Genomic DNA, 25,883 nt, shown 5'->3' with positions numbered 1-25,883 from the left:
CACATGACACCAGAAGCTATACATGATCACATATGATCTATAAGATGGGTTTAATAGCTACCCTATTTTGAGCTACAATGTGAATATTTTGAAGTATCTGCAATAAATCAGTGTAACACTTGTGACAGCTGATGCTAACAAAGTCACAGGTATCAAAAATACTACTATGGGGCCTCCCTGGTGCCGCAAGGTGTTAAGACGCAACCTATGAAGCTGTCCACAGCCTCTGCAGCACGAGTTCGATCCCCAGCCAGGTAGCAACCCACGTGGCGCAGCAGACCTTTCCTGACTTGCCCGCTGCTGCTCCCCTCAGCTGTGTACTTCAGTCAGTATGCCAGTTCTGTTCCCCACTCTGTCTCTGGTGAATCCTCTCACACCCCGTACCTCTGGCCTGTACCCCAGCTCTTGTATGCATAAATAAAATAAATCTTAGAAAAAATATACTACTGGGCCTCCCTGGTGGCGCAGCTGTTGAGCACTGGGTTGCGAAGCTGCCCGCAGCCTTTGCGGCACCGGTTCAATCCCCGGCTGCTCCCCAGCCACTGGAGGAGGGTCCCACATGGTGCGCAGACCTCTCCTGCCACCCGCTGCTCCCCTCAGCAGTGTACTTTGGTCCTTCTGCCTGCTCTGCTCTCTGCTCTGGCTCTGGTGAATTCTCTCACCCTCCTGCGCTTCTGACTGTACCCAGTGCTTGTATGTATAAACAACAAACAAATAAATAAATAAATCTTTAAAAGAAAAAAAATACTACTATGGTTTGTGTGTAAAAACACGTAATTTTTTTTCCCTTGGAGTTCACAGGCTCCAGGTTAAAATCCTATTAAGAAATCACAATTAGTATAAACATTGAAATAATCTATGTAAATAGCACATTACCTGTTTTGTGTAAACATGGAAATAAAGAATAAAAATTTCCACAGTATATTTTGCTTCATGAACCTTTTGCAATTAGAAAGTAACTTAGATTTCATTAACTTTTTTGCATGACTTCAAGGGTCCAATATAGTAACTTGTTTTAAAGAGCAGGTATGTTTCAAAAATAGAAAACTATACTTGATGAATGATAAACCATGAGGAGAGCACACATAAACTTGATAGTCAGTGGCTTATGTAAACCATGACACAGCAATCCCTCTATACCTAGTAGTCAAACCTTATTAAGGGGGTTCAGGTATGGAGATGTCTTCTCCAAATTTCTTAGTCATTTGGACAGCGATAACAGAATTTTATAGACTGGGTGACTTATAAACAAATTTATTTTTTACAGTTCTGGAAAATGGGAGGTACAAGGTCAAAGCAAGGCAATAGATTCAGTGTCTGGTGAAGGTTATTTTATGGTTCATAGAGAGATGTGTATTGACTTGCTAACTTTCTGGGGTAGGGTCTCTTACAAGGGCAAAACCAGTTGTCAAATTCATTTTTTCCTAATTCTGTTTTCCGTATCAACCTCCCATTAGAAAGACTTGAAAAGTTTACAATTTCATTTCCCCACTCCACTTTTTGGAGCTGGAGACAATTATGTTACATACTCGTGGCCAATAAAGTATGTTGGGATCTGTTGTGGGATTTCTGAGAAGGTTTTGCTTTTATGAGAGAAGGATCAGCTGTGGAAGACTCTGTATCCTTTCCCCGCTTTCCTGTCTTGGGTGCAGACTCACTATCTTGAAGTGGAATGGCTATCTTGTTATTGTGAGGGAAAGACCAAAAGACTCTCAGAGACCTTAGTATAATGGAGTCACTGAGCCAGAATCAGTAGCCAGCTTCTCTAGATTTCCTATTAATAAATCGCTATTTGAGAAACATTTGCTACTTGGGCCTCCCTGGTGGCCCACGGGGTTAAGATGCAACCTATGAAGCTATCAGCAGCCACTGCAGCTGAGTTCAATCCCCGGCCAGGTAGCTATCCACATGGCATATCAGACCTCTCCTAACTCGCCCGCTGTTCCCCTCAGCAGTGTATTTCAGTTGATCTGCCTATTTTGTTCCCCACTCTGTCTCTGGTGAATCCTTTCACCCCCACACCTCTGGCCTGTACCCCAGTTCTTGTATGCACAAATAAATAAATCTTTAAGAAAAAAAGAAAAGAAAAACATTTGCTACTTGAATCTTCTATTACTTAAAGTAGAAAGCATTCCTGATAAAAAAAAATAGAAAAATTTTAAGTGATATGAACAAAGGATTTGACTGAAAAAATAGAAATTGAGCTATTAATGTATTGTTGAAAATGATTTGTTAACAAAAAATTTTGTATAATGAATTAGAAATAAACGTATGGAAGCTAATGGGAAAATGTTTGATTAATTTTTTTGTTGTGAACATACATACTTTCCATTTAATCTATTGATAGATTATCTTCATCTTAATACTAAAGACATTTATCCATTGTCTTTTGTTTCATTTGAGTCTAATAAAATTTTAGTAACCAAGGGCTTCCCCAGTGGCGCAGCGGTTGAGCGCTGGGTTACGAAGCTGCCCGCGGCCTCTGCCGCGCCGGTTCGATCCCTGGCTGCTCCCCAGCCACCGGAGGAGGGTCCCTCATGGCGCGCAGACCTCTCCTGCCGCCCGCTGCTCCCCTCAGCAGTGTACTTTGGTCTTTCTGCCTGCTCTGCTCCCTGCTCTGGTTCTGGTGAATTCTCTCACCCTCCCGTGCTTCTGACTGTACCCAGTGCTTGTACAAACAAACAAACAAATAAATAAATAAATAAAACATGCCTCTATTTAAAAAAAAAAAAATTTAGTAACCAAAACACATTTTCAAGAAAATTTTATGTGTATATTTGTAAATAAACAATGAAACAGCACCAAGGACCTCTATAAAATTTCATTATACAGTTTCTGTGTAGGATGTTTCACCAAAAAATGGCACTTAATTTGTTTTAAAAGCATGTAATTACAAAAAAATTTAACTATCAAAAACTGGATGATATTTTTCCAAAAGATACTTCAGACATTCAAATCAATACAACCTGTCTTTTGGATATCAACTTGAATGGCACAGATTACGACGAGAACCCTTCACAAAGCATTGAAGATAACGATGTAATCCATGCTTGAGTTGGTACTATACTTCCTCGGGCTTAGGATGCCTATCACAAGTTTCTTCTACTCAGATCAGCTGCATCAAGATGGCTCATCAGCTAAATCACGTTGGTCAAAATACCTGGTAAAAAAAATAATATATGCAAAAGATACTCATTGCAGCACTAACTGTAGCCATTTTTTAATAGCGAAAGACTGCAAACAACCCAAATGTTCATCAATAAGGGGACTTGAAGACAATGAAGCTTTTATAAAAAAGGAGTGAGGAAAATACCTACATTGCTATAGTGATTTCCAGGATTACTAAGTGTTAAACAAAAGGTCCAGTAGGTTCAGAATGTTAGCTTTTGTGAGCATGTATTGGATTGCTGATATATTTATATACTAAATTTTACAAAAGAAACAATGAATAAAAGAATAAATGAAAAATTAATAAAATGGATAACTAGAGAAGAAAAGAGGATAGAAGAGGCAAATGGTAGATTCCAAAATACTCCAAATGTACTCAGAGGTATAACTTTAAATTTGGAATAATGTAAATACATTATGTAATTATAAAACAAGATCAAATAAAAAATAAGTCAAATTCCCCAAATGAATCTCCCTACATATAAAGTTGGTGTTCTAACCACAGAGAGGAAAATACTTTCAAATGACCTTATACAAAGTGTTCTGATATATGTTCCTTGTTAGGTACACCAGAGACAAAAAGAACTGCAAACAATTTTAAACTGATTTCAACAGTTTTACTGAGGAGTCATTTATTAGTATTCTTACTGTAAAACTATTATGTACATATGGTAGGGTAAAGTCAATAATTATGTTAGTATTGTTAGAAACCAGAATTTTCAGCATAGGAAAAAACAAATATGGAAAAATAATCTTAAATTAGAACTGAATAACAATTTGTATGTAGAATTTTATTTTTTCTTTTTCCTAGTTCTGGTCACTGAAAAGACCTAAATATAATGACCAACCTATAACAACAAGCATCCCAAATGTCGAAACTGTAAACTCTCACAATGTCATTTTCTAATTAAAAGATGAACCAGCACTACCTAAAGACTGATTCCAGATTTAGAGCCAGACATGTCCAAAACACATCTGACTCACCTTAGCACACCTGAAAGAAAGCTACACAAGACTACTAGTAATAATGTGAAGGATAGAATTGAACTTTTTTTTTAAGATTTATTTATTTTTATATAAGAGCTGGGGGGAGGCCAGAGGTGCAGGAGGGTGACAGATTCACCAGAGACAGAGTGGGGAGCAGAACAGGTAGATGACCGAAATACACTGCTGAGGGGAGCAGCGGGAGCAACAGGAGAGGTCTGCCATGTCTTGTGGTAATCTCCCTGGCTGGCCGGGAATCGAACCCGTGCTGCAGAGGCTGCGGACAGCTTCACAGTGCTGCACTCAACCTGCTGCGCCACTGGGGAGGTCCAGAATTGAACTTTCAGTGGTGAATTTAATGTAGTATATACAGATGTTGATTTTTAATGATGCATACCTGAAACTTATGCTATAATGCAATATAACTTCAATTAAAAAAAGCATAGAAATTGACTTGAAGGGATTCCCTTGGTCAAAGATGGAATAATTGGAGCATCACAAAAAATACTAGTCGTAATAGAGCCTAATATTTTAAATGTTAAAATCTCTATTTTATAAAAATATATAAAAAACCAACAGAAACTACCTTATTAAAAAAAAACAGAAACTACCCTATTGATTATCTTTGGATAATGTCAACTCATTCTAAAAATTAGTAAATAAAGGGAAAAGTATAGCAAATATCCTTTTTTTTTAATATAAATTATATTTCAGGGAGCTAACCCACATGGCACAGCAGACCTCTCCTGTCTCGCCCGCTGCTTCCCTCAGCAGTGTATTTCAGTAGATCTGCCTGTTCTGCTCCCCACTCTGTCTCTGGTGAATCCTCTCTTACCCCTCCCAACCTCTGGCCTATACCCAGTTCTTGGATGCATAAATAAAATAAATCTTAAAGAAATCATATCAGGGCCTCCCCCGGTGGCGCAGCGGTTGAGCGCTGGGTTGCGAGGCTGCCCGCAGCCTCTGTAGCACCGGTTCGATCCCCGGCTGCTCCCCGGCCACCAGAGGAGGGTCCCACATGGCGCGCAGACCTCTCCTGCCGCCCGCTGCTCCCCTCAGCAGTGTACTTCGGTCCTTCTGCCTGCTCTGCTCCCCGCTCTGGCTCTGGGGAATTCTCTCACCCTCCCACACTTCTGACTGTACCCAGTGCTTGTATAAATAAATAAATAAATATTAAAAAAAAAAAAGAAATCATATCAAACATATATACATGAAACAAATACATAAAAATATGCCCAGCTGAAAATAAACAAAGGACATAGTCAAGTAAGAAATATAACTGCAATAAGAATGAAACATGTTCACCACTCACTGGTAGTAAATCGAAAGCAAATAAAATAATTTGATTGTATTTTTTAAATATTAGAAAGGAAATATTTATATCCATTGAAAATGACCACTATTAACAAGGAGAAAGATACTCTCATTCACACTCTAGTGGGAACATGGAAGTGTGAGTTTTCAGAGGGCAAACTGGCAATAAAAATCACAGTTTTAGGGCCTCCCCTGGTGGTGCAGCGGTTGAGCGCTGGGCTGCAAGGGTGCCCGCAGCCTCTGCAGCAGGGGTTTGTTCCCTGGCCGCCGGCGAGGGTCCCACAAAAAAAAAAAAAAAAAAAAAATCACAGTTTTACAAGCATATGCCATTTGATTTACTCAAGGAATTTATCTTCAGAAAATAATGAAACTAATATATATATACCTATTTTCATACATCTATTTTCCTACACCTTGATTTCATTACTCTAATTTTTTTTTCACTACGGTAATTTTACAGCAACACCTTCTATCACCATTAATAGTACCATCATGAAGCAAGAAACTAAAGTTTTTTTCTTACCTGCTAACCAAGCAGATCAACAAATTCAAAGCAGGAACCCTTTCATCATCTTTGCTGTCCTAAAAATAAAAAGGAAGTCAAAAAATGTTGTCTGTTCTCCTCTAAAATCTTTGAAAAAATTTCCTTTTACTAGATGATAGTAAGGCTTACATGAAAATAGGAACCCTCATAGAAAAAGGAGTTTCTGATCCCTAGAGAAAGGGGAGGACCATTTAAGCTCATCTATTAAAGAACCTGAATAATAAAAAGAAGTAAGAGTTGAGGCTCTAAGGAGAATAACCTGGGAGAGATTTTTCTCCCTGGTTCCAAGTAAAGGAGCAAAAAAAGTCCGTATCTTCACTGGACAATAATGAAAAAAATTTTTTTAAAGAAATTACAATTGAGAAGAAGTGAAATCTTGACTTAAAACGTAAGACATATCCGAAAATATTCTCAATTTATTAGGGTTCTCAATTATGTTGCAGGTAGCTCCTGAAAAGTGAACTTTTAGAGAATTCACTAAATATTTGTTAAAATGATAGACCAAGACACAAGAAAAGCAGTTTTATGGAATATGCAATTTATTTTTATACATTTCAAAGAATAATAACAATAACCTACTAAACAATGTTATGACAGGCATGTCATATATTCTTTCAATCTTGGGACACACTTACATTTATGTGTATTCAATTCTTCTATGTGCCAAAGAATATGTAGAACAAAGTTGAATAAAATACATTAGTGGCAACAGCACAGAATATGAAATATGCACATATTAGTTTTAGTGGGAAAAAAATGTGTTAAGTGCCTTAAAGACACAAAGTATATTGAGAAGACAGGATAGAGAAATTCTTTTCAGTTATTAAGAACAGACAAAGTATCACAGAAATTGGTGGAAAATGAATCAGACTGTGAAAAAGAAATGGCCTTCAGATACAGATTGGAAGAGTGAAAAAACTTATGCAGAGGGAAAAAAGTCTAGGAAGAAAGTATAGGGAATATTTAGTAAGTAGCAAGTACTTGATGCTTGAACTACAGGCCTTATAATTTGGTTCATATCTTGGATGTTCAATGAAAGCATTTTATAGTCATCAATGGAAGACAGTATACATTTTGTTAAGGAGGAGGAGATGAAAGAAAAAAACCCAGAAGTGGGTGTAACCTGGAAACAAATTAATTCATATTGTGATGCTATAGGCAGGAGTTAGAGTAGGGCCTGAAGGGAGAAATTCAAAACAATCATTGTGTCAAAGACAGCTAGTTGACCACTTTAGCTTGTTTTTCCTTACTATTTAGCAACTGAAATGTATATTTAGCTGGACATAATGACACCCAGCTAAAAGCAAACATTTCATAATTCCTTACGGCCACATAACTAAATTCTGGCCACTTCAACTACATGTGTTATTAGAACCTCTAGGAGTGCCCTTCAAAGGAGATGGCTGCCTTCTCCTTCCCAGTTACCTATAATTTACCTTTCTAGTTACTTATAATGAAATAGTATGGTTGTAGCTCCCGCAGTCATCTTGGATCATAAGGCTAACTAGAGCATGAAATCTGTATGTAGCAGACCTCAAATATTTGGGTTACTGCCCTTGTAGATCTCATCTGCATACTTTCTGACTTTTCTACATCTGAGAGAAATTTCATATTATTTTAATTTCATATTAAATTACTATTATGTTGGGCTTTTAATTATGTGGCCAAATCTAATCGTTTATTATATAAATTGGTGAGTCCTTTCAATTTGAAATACTAAGTTGCAACTTACCACTAAGAGCCTCACTTCAGAGCACCTTCTTGCAAGCTGCCGAATCAGTGAATGAGCCTCAGGTAATAAAGGTTTTTCAAGACAAGCCAATAGAGCATAAAGCCATCTTCCCTAAAACAGAATTTTAAAAAGTAATAAGTAGGCAAGTACTATATCATAAATTTAATTTACTTTTTAAAATGTCCAATGTTGTACATGATTATTTGCTATGAATCAATCCATATAGAATATCTGTGTCATGTTTGGATATAAGCAACAAAGGATCATCTAGACATCTTTTGTATTGTCTAACTATAGACATAAAACATTCGATACTGCAAAATATTCTTGCCTCAAAAGAGTTTGTTTCAGAGATTCCCACAACTAAGTCCTTAATTCATTGGCAAAAAAACCTACATTAAGAAAAAAAAAAAAACTACATTAAGATGTGTGAGTCCTTACAAAATTAAGATGCATTTTCCTTTGCCATCTATAAAGATATACACAAATAATTTTATAACTTGGTCCCTGAGTCTATGCAAAGGAACTACAGTCTAGATTACATAATTCTTTGATATTCACACCATGTCAAACTAAATTGTCTCAATTCCCCTTTCAATTACAAAAGTAATACATGGCCAATCAAGAGAAATTGAAGGATATAAAAAGCAAAATGGAAAAAAACAAACCTGCAATCCCACCATTCAGATACAACTTCTGCTAAATTTTTTTAAGACTTTTTTTTTAAATTTTAAAATGTACATCTTTTCCTATGTATAACTTTTAAAAAAGTTTCATCACTGCAATAACATAAATAAGGTAATAACATTTTGAAGTGATCTTTATTACTTAGAATGCATAATAAATATTTCCTCTGTTGTTAAATGGTAATAACAAGAGACTTTATTTCTATTGGAAAGCAATCTAACAGAATGTAACAAAGGGCTATAAGACCTTGATCCAATAACTCCACAGAAATTAATAATAAAAAGAAATTTGTCTAAATGATTATGATGTACTCATCTTGCAAAATACAAGGAAGAACCCAAATAGTCAAAAATGAATCAAACTATGAGACATTCAATGGATATTATGTGAATTACATTAACATACGGAAGTACATACATGAAATGCCAAAAAACCCAAAATATATATAGTAATTACAACTATGTATACTATATAGATAACCACTGAATCTGAAACAGTGATTGTAAACATAGATTTTCTCATTAAAAAGTGGAGATTTAAAAAGAATGAAAATAAACCTTTTAAAAAAAATAAAAAGAATGAAAATATAAAAAGCCAACTGAAAGTCTAGTGATAAAAGAATATGGCCATTATACTTCAAGAAGAGACTTAATCTAAGTCACTTGGCTGATCATCAGGCTTCTATATTACACTACAGTGTCTGTAAGTTTCTGGAGGGAGAAAGGTTTTACCTAAAGCTTTGGGAGTTTTAGAGACACAGATACTGTGAAAAATATGCTTCTGAATATCAAATTCAACTTCAAAAGATGGTAATATTTCTTATTATATGATTAAGCAGGTCATTCATTTATATAATGCTCACAAAATTTACCCAATTTTGGAGGTGAAAAATGAGCTGTGATTATAAAGCTATAAAATAGAGTCAGTAGCATATCTGTTAAGAATATAGCCAGATCACATGGCCAGGAGTTTCAGTTCTACCCGTTACCATATGTATGACCTTAAGCAAGAACTGAATTCCTATATATACCAGTCTTCTTATCAGTAAATGCAACTAATAGTTCATAGGTTAGGAAGGAGGGAATTGAGAAATTATGCAAAAAATCCTTAGAACAATGCCTGGCCCAAAGTATTGCTATTGTTGTTATTATTTCTATTATTCTTTTGTGGACTGGATTTCAAATTTTAGAAAATACACATCAAACTTCTGTAAGCCAGTGTTGCCCAATATGTGCAGGCTGGTTTCCAGTGTGTGACCTATTTGTTGCTGCTCTGCAAGGACAAACAGTTTATATCAGGATATAAGTCAACTCTTTAGCTGGCTTTTTTCCGCCCCAAAGCAAGACTTTATCAATAAAGCCATATGTTGATTTACCTTCTAGTATAAGTATAAACAAGCAGAGTTTTCCTTAAGCACAGTTATACCTATAATACATACATACATAAATACTGTAGTCATATTTCATATATAAGTATATATAATTTGAATGCATTATGAATATAAAAAGATGAAATAATACCAATTCTGGAGTAAAGTCTCTTTCTCCAAACCAATTACTCAGATATTCTAAGACACTAGTGACTGTTGCCTAAAAAGAAGGGAGTAGGTAGAAAAATGTTATTAGTAATAAAAACCTGGTAAGTTCTACGTGAGTTTAATTAATACTAGTTAGAAAACAACTCTAATGTTAAAAGTTGTCCTATTCTTTAAACTACCAGAGAAAACTAGGACATTATTGAATAATTTAATTAGATGGCTCACTCAGTGAGATGTTTTTATAGACCAATATTCTTATATATTTTTAAATATCAATATCCTGGCTTAAATCCTAGGATTTAGTTTATAACTATTGATTAAGTTTATAACTATTTGAAAAATTCCAATGTTTTTAAGGACATCTTTATATAAATGTTTAGATTATTTTCATTAAATCAAAATGTAAAGAAAAAGCTAGAAACAGATCTGTTATAAAGCTATAACAGAATTTATTATACCTGAAAATATTCTCTCTAGCTTATTCAAATACAGCTGGGCACGCAACAAAAATCACTCTCACTGAATTTAGTATGAGTAATACAGTATCTTAATGCAAATGATAAAGTAAATGAAACTGTAAGTATATGATTTACAACAATGTATGACCCTCAAAAAATTTTATCTTCCAGGTGCCTCCCTGGTGGCACAGGGGTTAAAGTCTCAGCACTGTCAAGCTATCCCCAGCCACGTCAGCATGAGTTCGATCCCTGGCCAGAGAGCTAACCCACATGGCACAGTAGACCTCTCCTTTTTCACCCACTGCAGCCCTCAGCAGTGTGTTTCAGAAGATCTACCTGTTCTGCTCCCCACTCTGTCTCTGGTGAATCCTCTCACCCCTGCTCCCGTTGCCTAGACCCCAGTTCTTGTATGCATAAATAAATTCAAATAAATCTTAAATAAACTTAAAGAGATTAGGACACAGTCATGCATAATGTAAATACTCAGTCAATATATTCAGAAGCTTTCACACACATTACAATGAAAATAATGCATATATCTTTATTATTAGATAATTTTACCTGATTCATTCTGCTAACAATACTAAGCAAGGGAGGAAAACCGATCTGAAAGAAAAATGAGACTGAAATTTACTAAATAGTCTTATAAGGGGGTGGCTTTTTTTTCAAACTGATGAACTTCTCACCACACTGTTATTTATAAAAGAATGAAAGAAAAATCGTTTGTTGCTCATTAAAATAGAACATTCCATTAAATATTACACTGGTAATAACCAAGAAAATAATATCTTAAAATTGGAACATTTAAATTTAAAGATAAAGAATGATTTTAATAAAATGTAAAAAAGTATGAAATTTAAAAATGCTAAAAAAAGACATTGATACTACTTGATTCATGACATTAAATTATACACAATTTTAAAAAATCTTTAGCTAAAGCTAATATTTTTAGGAATTAAGGGCACTTGAATTAGAATTATTTTCTTCAAACCAGTAATGTGATTCAACAGAACATATCATATAACATAATGTAGGAAGTTAGTAGGTAATGCAGATGTATGCAATGGATTCCATAAGGAATACCTACAAACCTGAGGGCAGGTGAATCCTGGGACAAAAGGAGTTATAATTTATAATTAAAATAAAATCATGTGAAATTTAAATACACCCTCAACATTTCATCACCAGAATATGCAATTTATAAACACTTTTAATCACCTCTCTGTCACCTCTTCTTTCCTTTCCTTGACTAGTCATCATTCATTGTTTGACCCATGTTTAATCATTTAAAAAAACAAATATTACCTAACTCATGAAATTATTATACAGGTAAACAACAGCTATAAAGTTAACCTAGGGGACCTCCCCAGTGGCGCAGCGGTTGAGCGCTGGGTTGTGAAGCTGCCCGCAGCCTCTGCAGCGCCGGTTCGATCCCCGGCTGCTCTCCGGCCACCGGAGGAGGGTCCCACATGGCGCGCAGACCTCTCCTGCCGCCCACTGCTCCCCTCAGCAGTGTACTTCGCTCCTTCTGCCTGCTCTGCTCCCCGCTCTGGCTCTGGTGAATTTTCTCACCCTCCTGCGCTTCTGACTGTACCCAGTGCTTGTATGTATAAATAAATAAATCTTTTTAAAAAATAAATAAATAAAATAAAGTTAACCTAAAAACGTCACATTATAGGGCCTTCCTGGTGGCACAAAGAGTTAAGTCTCAGCACTATGAAGCTGTCGGCAGCCACTGCAGTACCAATTCAATCCCTAGCCAGGCAGGTGACCCACATGGCACAGCCCACTGATCCCCTCAGCAGTGTATTTCAGTCAGTCTGCCTGTTTTGCCCCCCACTTTGTCTCTGGTGAATCCTCTCATCCCCTGCACCTCTGGCTTGCACCCCAGCTGTTGTATGCATAAATAAATAAATCTTTAAAAAAAAAAGGGGCCCTCCCTGGTGGCGCAAGGGGTTAAGACACAACCTATGAAGCTGTCTGCAGCCTCTGCAGCACAAGTTCGATCCCCTGGCCGGCCAGGAAGATAGCCACATGGTGCAGGAGACCTCTCCTGACTCATCCGCTGCTCCCCTCAGCAGTGTACTTCGGTCAATCTGACTGCTCTGTTTCCCACTCTGTCTCTGGTGAATCCTCTCACCCCCACACCTCTGTCCTGTACCCCAGCTCTTGTATGCATAAATAAATAAATAAATCTTTCAAAAAAAGAAAAAGAAAAAAGAGCCAATAAACTAAGTCTGGATTTAGTAAGCATTTTCTTGAAGAGTCAGAGAGCAAATATTTTAGGCTTTGCAGCCACATCTTTGCAGGTGTCAGTCACATTGTTTGATTTTATAGTCTTAAAAAACATAAAAACCACTCTTAGTTCATGAGCCTAAGCTTATAGTTTGCTGACCCCTTATACTAAATGATGAACCAAAATTAGAACACTTTTTTTTTTTGTTTATTCACTTATCACCTACTTGTACATAATCTATTCCAGGATTTTCATTTGTGACTGGTCCAATAGCCCCTTCGGCACATAATCTTTCACCTAAACAAAATTTTTTCCAGCCTTCTTCATCTTCAGATTTTGGCTGAAAGAAAAAACAATGGTTTTATTTATTTCTATGTAATTTTTTATACCAAAGTATAAAAAAAGAAGTGAGAATTTCTCCATAGTCCCACCACCTCAGCACAAAGAAATGGAGCCTGTTATGAGCTGAACTGTATCCTCCGCTAAGTTCATATATAGAAGCCCCAACTTCCAGTATGTCAAAATGTGGGATGTTTGGTTTTCATGTTAGTTTGGATCATACTTTATGGACAATGACAAGCAAGGATGTGTTCAAAGCAGGATGATAAAGATGGAAATTGGCATGGGAAAAAAAATGTACAAGGAATTATTACAAAAATGAAGGATGTTTATCCCATGGAAGGAGAAATGATTATATATTTCACACATATTTGAAGGGCTTTCCAGTGGAAGGATCAGAGTTAATCTAGATTGCAAGATGGGAAAAGCAGAGCGAGTGGAAAAAGCATTTAGTGCATACTTAACAAAACAATGATTTGCATACATCACCTTGCACATTATCTTACACAGGTACAGTTTTTCCCCCTGAGGATAAATAGCTGTCATTGGATTCTCATTGTGAAGATGACACCTTTAAAGTTAAAACCTATTATCCTGTAACAGTGTATATACCATTTCCCATTATTCCACTGGGTCAGATAGTGTTTCTGCTTCAGGGAGCACGGAATGCCCTGATTATTATATACAGTAGGTGCTTAATAAATGATTGGATGAACCAATAAATAAATACTTATATTTACATAGCTGTCATCAAAACATGCTTTAAAAATTTTTCAATTTTTACATAATGCTTAAATTTGTCATGTAAATGTATATTACTGCGACCTAATGTTCCACTCTAGATGGAATCAATTATGTTAGGTTATTTCCATTTTTGACAAAAATTATATCATCATGCTATCAATGCAACTCTTTCCTATCCTAGTAAGCATGTATTTAAGAGTCCTCACACTAAGCAAGAAAAAAATATATCTGCCTGTGTCCTACCCCCTTCTTATTAGGAGGTCTCATAGCATAATGAAAGGCTTTATGAGTTAAATTATTTTGGGAAAATTTTATTGCCTTTTATACTTTTATAGAGCAGAGCTTTCAGCTGGCATGGAGCAGCAGATAGAGAAGTCACACACTGGATCTCTCAGTTTTCAGTTGGTCTCAGGAATACTATGCAAGTAGCCTCCTCAATTTATCTTTTTTTTATTTTATATTTATTTATTTATTTATTTATTTATACAAGGACTGGGTACAGTCAGAAGCACGGGAGGGTGAGAGAATTCACCAGAGCCAGAGTGGGGAGCAGAGCAGGCAGAAGGACTGAAGTACACTGCTGAGGGGAGCAGCGGGCGGCAGGAGAGGTCTGCGCGCCATGTGGGACCCTCCTCCGGTGGCCGGGGAGCAGCCGGGGATCGAACCGGCGCTGCAGAGGTGCGGGCAGCTTCGCAACCCAGTGCTCAACCGCTGCGCCACAGGGGAGGCCCTCCTCCTCAATTTATCTGAATGTGTCACTGTGTAAAAGATGTTAAGAAATCACTACCTAGAGAAAGATTCTAAAATGTGAAATCTATGAACAACCTGAAATTTTGGAAACTGTTTTAGGCACATTTTTTAGCTTTGAAGATAAAAAGCTTTCATCTCATTCTCAAAAATAGGACACTCCCTAAAAGGTAGAAAGTATGCCCTGGAACAAAGTATCCATTTCTTTACCACCTGCCTTTCTATGCAGTAGTCCATATATAGCACATCTAACTGAAGAACTTAAAATTTTATCTAAGCTGATAAAAATTAGGAGATACTACTTTCTCATACGCATGACAGGTTTCATTAAAAAATCACTGTTTGGGGCCTCCCCGGTGGCGCAGCGGTTGAGCGCTGGGTTGCGAAACTGCGCGCGGCCTTTGCGGCGCCGGTTCGATCCCCGGCTGCTCCCCGGCCACCGGAGGAGGGTCCCACATGGCGCGCAGACCTCTCCTGCCGCCCGCTGCTCCCCTCAGCAGTGTACTTCGGTCCTTCTGCCTGCTCTGCTCCCCGCTCTGGCTCTGGTGAATTCTCTCACCCTCCCGCACTTCTGACTGTACCCAGTGCATGTATAAACAAAAAACAAAACAAAAACAAACCAGCAAACAAATAAAGCATGCCTCTATTAAAAAAAAAAAAAAAAAAAAAAAAATCACTGTTTGGAGGCCTCCCTGGTGGTGCAAGGGATTAAGCACAGCACTAGGAAGTTATCAGCAGCTTCTGCAGCATGAGGTTGATCCCTGGCCAGGGGGCTACCCACATGTTGCAGCAGACCTCTCCTGTCTCACCTTCTGCTCTCCTCAGCAATATATTTTAGTCAATCCTCCTGTTATGCTCCCCACTCTGTCTCTGGTGAATCTTCTCATCCCCCCCACTGCCCCTCTGGCCTGTATCCCGGTTCTTGTATGCATAAATAAATAAATCTTTAAAAAAAGCACTGTTATCAGTGCCATGACCACATCAAGAAAATCCAATAAGCCTCTATTCAATCTTAAATCATAAATACTAAAAAAGTACTTAGCTCTCAAAAAGTAAATGTCTAGAAGAATCCTTAAAAACTTGTAGAGGTGGGCCTCCCTCATGGCGCAAGGGGTTAAGATGCAACCTATGAAGCAGTCTGCAGCCTCTGCAGTGTGAGGTGGATCCCCTGGCCGGCCCCGGAGCAACCCACATGGCGCAGCAGACATCTCCTGACTTGCCTGCTGCTCCCCTCAGCAGTGTATTTCAGTCAGTCTGCCTGTTCTGTTCCCCACTCTGTCTCTGGTGAATCCTCTCACCCCCCACGCCTCTGGCCTGTGCCCCAGCTCGGCGCGTGCATGCATAAATGAATAAATTAAGAAAAAAAGTCTATAAAAAAAAAAAAACCTTTTAGAGGTCTGATGATTACGTATCTAAAATCTCTCAAGATGCTGTGGGTTGAAATTGTCATGTAAATAACATTTTGCATTATTGATTCTATGCTTTTCTATGGAATTGCTAACACAAATGGCAGATGAGAGAGAAGGAAGATAACAGGACTAAGTAAGTGAATCTTTAAAGACTGGAAGATAATATGGACTATTTCAAATAGGTAGACACTGTACAATTTAAACAGAAACTTACATACCATCATCACATTGCTATCCAACTGTTGTGATTTCCAGTGATTTCTATGTCTGTTCACACTCTAAAGGAAGAAAAACTAGATAGTGATCTTCAGTTATTGGGTAACTGGAAAGAAATCAACTGCTGCTTCAAACTGTACTATTTCTAATAACTAAAATAATAGTTTAATAATCGATTCCTAAATATTACACTTCAAAATCACAATTATTATTTTTCCAACTATAATCCAAAAACAGAAAAAAATCTAAGGGAGGGAGAGAGGGATTTAATTTGGTTAAATGATTAAAGTACATTTACCTGTCTAACAGTTGAAAACTGTGCCACTTGTTGCTGTTGCCACTGAAGTGTGGGGGAATATCCTTCAGGAGCAGGTTGACATCCTGAAAGCTAAAGACCAGTTTATAAATATTAGAATCAATATTAATGTTATAACTAGAATCTCATGCTCCTGCAAGTAAAATCAGAATCACATGAAGAATGAATAATAAATGATTAAGGCTATACAAGGAAAAAAATATTTTGCAAATGCAAAAACAGTAGGCATTTCACTGTACTATATATGTACAAGTTTAAAACATTAGGAAAAGATCCTTTACATATTTGCTTTAATAAGAGGAATCTGGAATTGTTTACTATGGAGTTTTTAAGAAATCCTAAATGACCTAAGTCCTGAATATATAATCTAGCCATACCTTTTTATAACTGAAAAGCAGCATTTTGGTATAAGCAAAATGTACTAAAATAAATAAGACATCTGAATTTTAGAAGGACTGCAGCTATTTCCTAAAACAGCACATATTTTGCAACTGATGATGTATTTCTTGAACTAAAACTTAGTGTGGTTACTTTAAAAAAGCTAGATATATACATTGCCTTCCATCAACTACTGAAAAGGAATTACATAAGTTTCTGAATTAAAACTTCACATTTATAAACATCAGATAAAGGAATTATTTAGCATATAAAAGGAAAAAGGCTTATCCCAATAAAAACTGCCCTTCTCCTTTGACCATAGCTTGAATATCACCTCCTTGGAGAGAGCTTCTATGACTATCTAAAGTAGTTCTCCTATTACTATGTATTCATCATTATATACATCAACTTTCTTCATAGCCATAGTCATAAGTGTAATTACTTGTTTGTAACTATATATGTTCCAAAGATAAAGACCTATTCTTTCTTATGATGTGTTCCCAGTGCTTGACACAACCTAGGTGTTTACTAAAAATGTGAATAAACAAATGAATGAAAATGTTTAGTGTCCAGTTGCTAGAAAAGTGTTACGATATTTGGGTTTATATTCCTAAAACAAAATGCCAAACTGTACCAAGTAAGATAAAATACCAGCACAATAATAATTATGAAGACAACTGGAAAAAATGTTTCTTAAAAATAAAGGATAAAATAAGTACACTATTTAAAGATTCTTAGGACTGAATCACATCCTAAAATATGATGAACAAATCCACAAGAGGCAGGGTCACTTAAAGTTACTCTGGAGGCAATAAACTCCAACTCCCCTTTTAGGGAGGAAAAGTATAAGCAAATGTCTAACTTCATAGGTAGTAGTCAGAAACTAACCTACATCATAATCGAAACGGTAAAATACTACAGGAAGAGCCTTGGTCTTTTAATTTGTACGCGTAAAAAAAATCCCCTGAAGGGTAATAAGACTCACAGAAACATTCACACTTTGCTTCCTTTTCAACTTCTTTGGATCAATTTGAGCTACCACAACATCTGGACATTGAGCTGCCTCGATCCTATAAACAATAAAGGCAAGAAAAATAATTACTAGTGTTTGTTCGTGTGCGATCTATTCCTACAGTCGATTGTAAATCAGAAACAAACCCCTCAGATTTGCAAGTGAGGTATTAAAATTATTTCAGAAAATATTTGAATTGAAAGCAAGATAATCTTAGAACACACAGCTTGACGTGGGTAATCGACTTTAATAGTTTTTAATTCATAGACTTTCTCCCAAGTAAAAATGTAATCAAAGGATCTTGATTCCACTGGAGTTAACTGAGTTTGAGGACGGGGATGGAGGCGGAGGTCTAACACACAGTGGGGTCGAGCAGAGGACCGTGAGCCCAGGGTTAGGGCGAATGATCAGCCCACCCGAACGGCGCTAAATCACTCACTGGACCCGCCTCAGATATTCCTGAGGCGTCCTCGGGGGCACCGAGGGATCGAAACCTTCTGTCAAGTCGCAGGGCTCCACTGGCAATAGCCGGGGCATCAATTCTTCCACTGCAGACTCCGCTGGTACCCACGCCATAGTGCTCAACCAAGCTAGTCCTACTCAGCGCATGCGCTAAGGCTAGGTCACAGCGCCGGCGCACAAGTAGGCACCTTGGGCGCGTAGTTGAGCAAGCAGCAGCTGGGGGGCATCATTGCGCATGTGCAAATCTGCCGATTGACGTTCATGTTATGGTTCCGGTGGTGTAACGAAGACTGTAAAGTTTAGTTCCTGGTGGAAGTGCTTCTGCAGCGCTTCTGCGCGTCACCCTGTTTTCCTAGGGTAAGACTGAGTGTTATCAACCTTTATGCGCCCCACTTAAGGATTCTAATTTTTTTTTACTTAATGTTGCTAAATGATAATTTATTTCTTAAATATCTAATTTCTTAAACCCCTGTTAGTTACCTTATTTAATTTTCTTCCTTTACTTTTTACAGCCTTTTGAAGTATATGGCGTTTTCTTAGTTTAGTCGGGAAGAAAACTGACCGAAAGAAAGGTTAAGTACTTAAAATGTGACTTTCTCCCCAAAAGGAAGAGCCGATCCCAATCAGATTTATCTGACGCCAGAAGAATGAAAAACTAATTTTCCAGAGGAATTTCGTATGGTTGACCACTTCAAAGTTCACTTTATATTTATCTGAAATGAATACTACTCGTTGGATAACCATCACTTTTGTCAGAAAAACCTCTTTGCATAAATATAAATAATGAAAATGATAAAGCCAATGTTGACACCCAGAAATTACCATTATTAATTTTAGAGTAAATCTCTGAACTGTGCTATTTTCTCCATTTTACAGGTAAAGAAGCAAAGCAGAAATGGATTAAATACCTTATGCTGGGTCACAAATTGCAAAACAACAACAACAAAAAGCAGTGAAAAACATATATCTGATTGTACACAAATTCTGAGTGAAAAGATTTGACTTTTTTAAAAAAAATTATTTATGCATACAAGAACTGGGGTACAGGCGAGAGGTGCAGGGGGGTGAGAGGATTCACCAGAGACAGAGTGGGGAGCAGAACAGGTGGACTGACTGAAAAACACTGCTGAGGGAAGCAGCGGGTGACACAGGAAAGGTCTGCTGTGCCATGCAGGTCACCTCCCTGGCAGGGGATTGCACTGCAGTGGCTGAGGATAGTGTCATAGTACTGAGTTGTAATCCCTTGTGTCACCAGGGATGCTCCTGTAAGTGAATTTTAAATACTACCTGTGATAAGTACCATTAAAGAAAGGTTCAAGAGTGGGAAAAGGGCTTTGCAGTGTGGAAATAAATGAAGACCTGTTGAATGAGAGCAAGCAAAGTCTATTTATTTAGAGTTTTCTAAAAGAAAGGAATCAACAACCACTGCTTGCATTTTGGCAAAGACTCAAGACGCAGGAAAGGAATAGGAAAGCTTCATAATGGAAAAAAGTGAAAGTTTCAAGTATGCCCTGGTTGCAGTGACATGGGTAAAGCTGTTGGTGGTAATAAAATTTCTTCTCTACCATCTTAGGATCTCTGACCGGGCCCAAGAATTAAACTGACATAAGACTAATGAACAGGAGAAAAGCATACACATTTTAGTAACTCTTACATGTATGTGGTAGCCTTCTCAAGAAAAATCAAGATCCAAAAAATTTAGGGCCTGAAGCTTAAATACTAGGTTGGGCAAAGATTAGTAAATTATGGGCCTCCCTGGTGGCACAAGGGGTTAAGTCGCAGCATTATGAAACTATCTGCAGCCATTGCAGCACAAGTTTGACCCCCAGCCAGGAAGCTAACCCACATGGCAAAGCAGACCTCTCCTGCCTTGCCGCCTGCTCCCCTCAGCGTGTATTTCAGTCAGTCTGCCTGTTCTGCTACCCACTTTGTCTCTGGTGAATTCTCTTACCTCCCTACCCCAACCCTCTGACCTACACCCCTGCTCTTGTATGCATGAATAAATAAAATAAAAAAGATTAGTAAATTTTGAAAATTTGGCAAGACAAAGGTGTTGACCTAGGATAGCTATTTGTGGAAAAGTAACTAAAAAGTTAAGGGTTAGTTAAGATTAGTTTGTACAAATTTATCTTGACCTTAACTCCCCATCTCTGGTGATACATACAGGAGAGACATTTTCATATGGGAATTTTATCTCCTGTTTTCAGGAAGAAAGGAAGGTTTTGCGCTTTTTTCAAGTGACTTTAACTAAAAAATAATTACTATACCAAATGGAATTCTCTGAACTCCTAATCTGTCTAGAAGTAGGGCATCCTGTGTAATTGGTTAGGGCTGCATGTTTGGCTTTATTTGGTTGGTCTTAAATTAGAAGCAGAGGATAAAAATTAGAGATCTGCCAGTTATTAGTCCTATAATGGGAAAGTTTTTACAGGGATTATTGTTTGGCTTCCTGAATTCCCTGACTTCCTACAAGTTTGACTTACAGGAAGCTGGCTTCCTGGGCTGGTTACTATAGAATAATGGGGTTGGTTTTCTGGGATAGTTGCTGCATATTTTATTTTATTTATTTATTTATTTATTTATTTATTTTTAATAGAGGCATGTTTTTATTTATTTATTTGTTTGTTTTTTGGTTTATACATGCACTGGGTACAGTCAGAAGCACGGGAGGGTGAGAGAATTCACCAGAGCCAGAGTGGGGAGCAGAGCAGGCAGAAGGACCGAAGTACACTGCTGAGGGGAGCAGTGGGCAGCAGGAGAGGTCTGCATGCCATGTGGGACCCTCCTCTGGTGTCCGGGGAGCAGCAGGGGATCAAACCGGCGCTGCAGAGGCTGCGGGCAGCTTCACAACCCAGCGCTCAACCGCTGCGCCACCGGGGAGGCCCGTTGCTGCATATTTTAGATCAGTGTTCTATTTTTATATGTATCATCTGGCCACTGTCCTTTTGTATATCAGTCTCAGTAGATAAGGGAAAAGTTTGTTCAAAGCCTTCAGAGGGTAGCAATGGAGTTGGAAAGATTGGAAGGAGGACAGTGTGACTGATACAGAGAAAATGGGGAATAAATGATGCTGGACAGCCTTGTGAGAAATGTAGTAGATGTATATATAGTTAATATTTATGGAGGGGCCTCCCTGGTGGCACAAGGGGTTATGTCTCAGCACTATCAAGCTATTGCCAGCCACTGTGTCAGGAGTTTGACCCCTGCCAGGGAGCTAACCCATGTGGTGCAGCAGAACTCTCCTGTCTTGCCCACTACTCCCCTTAACAGTGTATTTCAGTATATCCTCCTATTCTGCTCCCTACTCTGTCTCTGGTGACTCCTCTCACACATACCTCCTGCACCCCTGAACCTCTGGCCTATATACCCCAGTTCTTGTATGCATAAATCAATAAAATAAAAATCTTAAAAATATATCTGTGGAGCACCCTCTTACCAGCAACACACTCCAACGGAAGACCACTGGAACACTTTTATAGCTACATGATTACTGAGATGGGGGCTGTCTCAGTACCAACACGTTAGAATTAATTGTTTTATGGCAACTTAGTCTTTGTTAGATGATTTAGGGATAGTGGAGTTTTGTTGTCAGGAAGTGGGGATAATTCTCAGGTGTCCAGCTCCTGGTTAAAAACCAAGCAATTTCAAAGGCTTTATCTGGCAGGCTTCATGCAGAAAACTGCCCTCCCATACTCCCCTTGGTACACTCAACCAATGCATTGCAGTTTCAGAAAGTTTCCAAATATGTGGTTCAGAAGTAAGAATAAAAATATGGCAGTTATGTATTAACTAGTGTTTAAAGTAAGCAATGACTAAACAAAGTCACAGGGTATTTAGAATACTTACCCTTTTCTTCCCCCCATAGTCCTTGGAGTGAAAGTTCCAAGGTCCAATAGTTTTAGACAATGTACTTAAATTCTACTCTTAAGGCTCACAATTATTTTTATTATTAGCATGGTAAAATTCCTGATGAGTCGAGTCCTTTTTTTTATAGGTTAACTGTTGTTTCTGAACTTTATTTAACCAAAGAACCTCTCCCTCTCTTTTTAATACTCTTTGATATTTTGAAAATTGCCAGTTTGATGAAGTAATGATCTTAGGCGTATTTGCTTTTCTTTTTTTTTTTTTTTTTTAAAGATTTATTTATTTATTTGTTTGTTTGTCTGTTTATACATACAAGCACTGGGTACAGTCAGAAGCGCGGGAGGGTGAGAGAATTCACCAGAGCCAGAGCGGGGAGCAGAGCAGGCAGAAGGACCGAAGTACACTGCTGAGGGGAGCAGCGGGCGGCAGGAGAGGTCTGCGCGCCATGCGGGACCCTCCTCTGGTGGCCGGGAAGCAGCCGGGGATCGAACCGGCGCCGCAGAGGCTGCGCGCAGCTTCGTAACCCAGCACTCAACCGCTGCGCCACCGGGGAGGCCCCGTATTTGCTTTTCAAATAGATTTTTTTGGGGGAAGTTATGTCAGATTTTATGTTTTTATAGTCAATTTCAAAACAAAAAAATAATTATGTGATGATGATAATAATAATACTTTTAATTCTTTAAGTTTTCATTCATGTTTAATGAACAATCATTTTGTGTCAGGACCGGCACAAGGTGATATAGCTTAGATGTAACAATTATAATCAATTGCATGTTGTAAATATTTTACAAACATTTGAATACTTTAGATTCACAGATTTAGCTCAAATTCCTTGGTCTAGGATACCAATAGATTAAATTAGAAAGCCAGAAAAGGTTGTTTTGGAGCTTTTCCCCCTTTCTCCAGTTATCTGGCTTTCATTTTTCAGAAGTTCGGGAAATTTTCCATTCTCTCTCTTCTCTTTGTATCAATACCTCTTAGCTTTCAATATACCAGAAAAAATAGTCTTCACTATTTGTTATCTGGGTTCAATGGGTTGTCATCTGGATTTAATTTTTGTAAGTTTAAGTAATGGCTGAATAATTTATACAAATTAGAATAAAGGGATGTTCAATTAAGTTATATAAAAAAGGGATAATGGAAAACAATTTCATTGGAAATTTTAACAAGAATCTAAACATAACAAACCCTAATTTTTTATTCTATATTTTCCTGGTTTAATGGAATAAGTTTAATTTTTAAACTTTAAATAAATTTCTTCTTTGTCCTTCGGAATACCGCTAAGAAAGAATAAAAGTAATGAAATATCAATCCTCACAAATAGAATCACGAAAAAGAAAATCCCAGAAAATGAAAGCGGGTCCAGTAGCTCCTGATGATAAATCTGAGGATTCAACTCATTCATTTTAAAGTAGATAATGATGGATATGAATAAACTTGCTACTCATTCTAACATCTATTTCATTTCAATAGGGAGCAAACACCTTTGTTCAGCTCAAAGCAAAAGAATTATGATTTCTTAAACTTCATTGAGCTGAAAAGACTGAGACATTTTTCTGAGGATCATGAAATGACTGAAAGTTCCAAAGATGCTATATTTAGGTTTATTCCTCATTGAATTTCAGGATCCTAGGGGATCCTCTCATTTATGCTACTTAATTCATACTTGGATCTTGTTTATTTGTGAATGTCTTTATGCCTTTGTCCACTGCCATCTAGTTGCTATGCTTTCAGAAAGAATCCTCATTAAGGTAGTGCCCTAAACCAACTTTATTTGCAGGTTTACAATTTCAATCTGATTTTTAGCTTTTCATTCTTATTTCATCTTCAGGATTGTATTCAAATTTGTAAAGCAAACTTACCCTAATACCTTACAAAACAGCTTTCACATAGTCAAATTACAGAAAGGAAAACATGTTTGATATGCATGTTATGTCATGATTATAACCTTGGAGTATAAGGATTTGATCTCCCCCCCCCCATTTCCTAAAATGCTTACAGAGCTAGCTAAATCTTGCAGGATTCTCAGTACTGTCATATGTGGAGTAAGTTTGGAGAGCATCTTCCTCAAGGACGGAATTGCCTGAGATAGCCAAATTCAAATGTCAGTGTCTCATTTTGCTCAGTTCTTTCATGAAAGGGTGAAAGGGAAGCAGAAAAAGCATCAAGATTAGTCAACCAAAGATTGTAGGAGAGTGTGTGTGTGTGTGTGTGTGTGTGTGTGTAGGGGAGGGGCAGAAGTAGTGTAGAGGTAGACTGACTGGGACTACATAAACAGCATGTAAATTCTTTTCCAGGCCAGGGATTTTGATCTGTTTTGCTTAGGTCATAACACAACCGCAACTGCACATAGTAGATGTTCAGGAAATATTTGCTGCACGAATTTCTCACTTTTTTTTTTTCTTTCCCAGAGAAGATGTGGTTTGTGGCTCTAGGAATCCACCCGGGTCTTTGAAGGAGGGGACATCCCTCCTTGTCTCTGGACGAGCTGAGGACTCTGAGAGGCAACAGCGTCAGTTCCTACCTTTCCAGCGGCTCACAGTGAGCTGGAAACGGGCTCACCCGAGACAGGGCAAAGGTGCTCCGGGTCGCACACCTACACTACTCTTTCAACTCGGCCCAGATCCCGGCCCCTCCCGCGTTCCACAGCCTGGTCCTGTCCTCCCCTCCGGGCTCAGTCCTGCCCCCTCGCTCCAGTTCCCCGGCCCGGCACCCCGCCCGGCACCCCGCCCGGCACCCCGCCCAGCGTTCCGCCAGCCCTTTCCTTGACTTACCGCTCGGCCGCGCTCGGCTCCCGGGCCCGGCGCCCCGCCCGCGGCGCTGCCCCCGCCCCTTCCTCCTCGCGCCCGCCCCTTGACGTGGCAGAGGCGGCGCCAGCCATGTTGGCCTGGCCCAGGGCTTCGTGGAGGCCGGGGGCGGGGCGGCGCCGGCCCTGATTGCTGTGCCACGGCAGCGGCAGCTCCGCGAGGAGGACTGATTTTGTGAGGCGCGGGCGGCGTCCGGCGCGGGACTTGTAGGGGGGCACTGTGGTAAGGGCCGATTTCAGGGGCTCCGCCGGCCAGCTCCCGGGGAGGGGCTGTCCGCGGGCGCGCGGCGGGGGAGGGGCGGCCGGGGTCTCGGGGCTGCTGCCCGCTCTGCCCTCCTGGTGCCCCGAGGCGGGGGGCGCGCCTGGGAGCTGCGACCCGGGCTCGGCGGGGGTGGCCTGGAGCCCTGAAGCTGTCTGCCCTCTTACTCATCACCCTCTGATTCGTTCTGCCCGGGCCTGGGGGCTTGGTCCCTCACCCGGCTCCCTGGGTGGGTCGGGGAAGGAGGGAGTGGGGTGACAAAACGTCAGTTGGGGCGTCTCGCCCAGCACCCCACCCGGGTCTCCGGAGGGACTCGCCTTCCCTACCCCAGCCTTTCCCCGCTTCTGGCCCTCGGGCTTCTTGGTTCATTCCTTGCCTCCTCTGAAGTGCCCTAGACTTTGAACCGAGGTGACTTCGTCACCCGTAGTTCGGCCTTGGTGGTTAAAGGGGATAAGGAGAAAAGTGCCTGATAAACACAATGCCCAGGGCCTTGATTACAAAGAGTTCAGTTTCAGATTAAACCATCATACCTGTTGTGCTTCCAAATTGGCCCAAGCATTTTCCCGTTTTGTTGGGAACGGAGAAATCGTGTTAACTGCATGTAGTCACTGCAGTAACTATCTTGAATTCACGTTTTCATATGAACTTCCCTCAAAACCGTGGATAACTAG

At 39.0% G+C, this 25,883-nt stretch overlaps 1 protein-coding gene across 2 annotated transcripts; it reads right to left on the bottom strand.

Annotated features, from left to right (window-relative positions):
- Positions 1–3,120: 3,120 nt before the first annotated feature.
- GEMIN2 (gem nuclear organelle associated protein 2) lies at positions 3,121–18,415 on the bottom strand (the record flags this gene model as incomplete). Of its 2 annotated transcripts, XM_084239551.1 has the most annotated exons (10): positions 3,121–3,160; positions 5,990–6,048; positions 7,743–7,853; positions 9,950–10,018; positions 10,986–11,030; positions 12,887–13,000; positions 16,118–16,177; positions 16,414–16,503; positions 17,795–17,879; positions 18,261–18,415. In XM_084239551.1, the coding sequence occupies 10 exons, from the start codon at positions 18,395–18,397 to the stop codon at positions 3,121–3,123; spliced, it is 810 nt and encodes a 269-aa protein (XP_084095677.1). The 2 variants fall into 2 exon arrangements, with proteins under 2 accessions (XP_084095677.1, XP_084095676.1); XM_084239550.1 differs by lacking the exon at positions 10,986–11,030 and having other exon boundaries at positions 18,261–18,397.
- Positions 18,416–25,883: the final 7,468 nt, after the last annotated feature.

The sequence above is a fragment of the Talpa europaea genome (assembly GCF_964194135.1).
Source record: "Talpa europaea genome assembly, chromosome: 8".
Lineage (NCBI taxonomy): Eukaryota > Metazoa > Chordata > Mammalia > Eulipotyphla > Talpidae > Talpa > Talpa europaea.
This window is presented reverse-complemented; position numbering and strand designations above follow the sequence as displayed.